The 1,031-nt window shown below is 64.6% G+C and overlaps 1 protein-coding gene across 1 annotated transcript in view; it reads left to right on the forward strand.

Moving 5' to 3' along the window:
• The window catches only part of SAMD11 (sterile alpha motif domain containing 11), a 17,834-nt gene that overhangs the window by 9,216 nt on the left and 7,587 nt on the right, over window positions 1-1,031 (forward strand). The window contains exon 5 of the mRNA XM_015569667.1: window positions 681-805. Coding sequence (XP_015425153.1) covers window positions 681-805 — 125 coding nt within the window. The remainder of the gene's footprint in view (window positions 1-680; window positions 806-1,031) is intronic.

Below are 1,031 nucleotides of genomic sequence, written 5' to 3' on the forward strand. Positions count from 1 at the left end.
CCCCCCACCCAAGGCCTGGCTGAGGTCCTGCTGGGAGCCTTGAGGTGAGCAGGCGCCCACCATGCCTGTGTCCATGTCTGCAGGTCCGCAGGGCTGTGGCCCCCATGAGTGTGCATGTGCCTGTGTGTCATGAATGTTCGTCTCCATTCAGGAGCTGGCCTTTGGTCTGACCCTTGGTTTCCTTATTTGAAGAAATCGGGGGTCCATGGCTGGTTGCAGGTTTTAGTTGAAATAGTGTGGGCAGCGTTCTCCCCGAAGCAGCCAAGGCTGCACACATGACAGTGTGTGCCCGGGCTCCCCGGGGGCAGGTATACTGCCTGGTGGGTGCCTGGCTGCCTTCCCAGCAGGGGGTATGGACACAGTCCTGGTCACTGGAGAGAGCATGGCAAGGCTGCGCCAGCCCGGCTGTGCACAGGCCCTCCCGGAGCTGCTGCGGGGTCTATGTGCACGTTCCCCTGCCCAGCACGTTCCCCTGCCTAGCACTCGGCAGGTGCTAGCTGTTTGAAGTTGGTCCTGCTACAGGGATGCTCACACACGTGGGGGCACAGGCTGTCCCCGGAGGTGTGCAGAAGGCATGGCCGCACTCAGATGCTGTCCCTGGTGCCGTACACGCCCACACTCAGGCTTGGTCTGGCACCCTGCCTCAGGGGTCCCACCTTCCCCATCTTGCCTCGCTGCAGCCAGGAGAGCGACCTTCCCACTCTCCTATCCAGCCTGCATCGCGGCGGCCGCCTCGTTATGCCTGAGCGTCAGAGCCGCTGTGACTTCCAGAGCAGCAGCGTGGAGATAGGCCTGGGTGGTCCAGGTGAGGAGGCCGGGAGCACCAGGGGCCGGGAGGGGGCTGCAGGGCCACAGCAGCTGGGCCTGAGGACAGCCCTTGCCGCTGCCCTCCCGGCGTCTGCTTAGTGGCCTGGATGCCGCCACCCCCAGCAGCCTTGGCAGGCAGCCAGGGAGGCCAGCAGAGGAGGAGGGAGGTGGCGAGGCCGGCTGTCCCCTGGGGCTGCATGTGATGGTAATTGTGTTAATCCCGG

Source organism: Myotis davidii, unplaced genomic scaffold (assembly GCF_000327345.1).
Source record: "Myotis davidii unplaced genomic scaffold, ASM32734v1 scaffold586, whole genome shotgun sequence".
Taxonomy (NCBI): Eukaryota; Metazoa; Chordata; class Mammalia; order Chiroptera; family Vespertilionidae; genus Myotis; species Myotis davidii.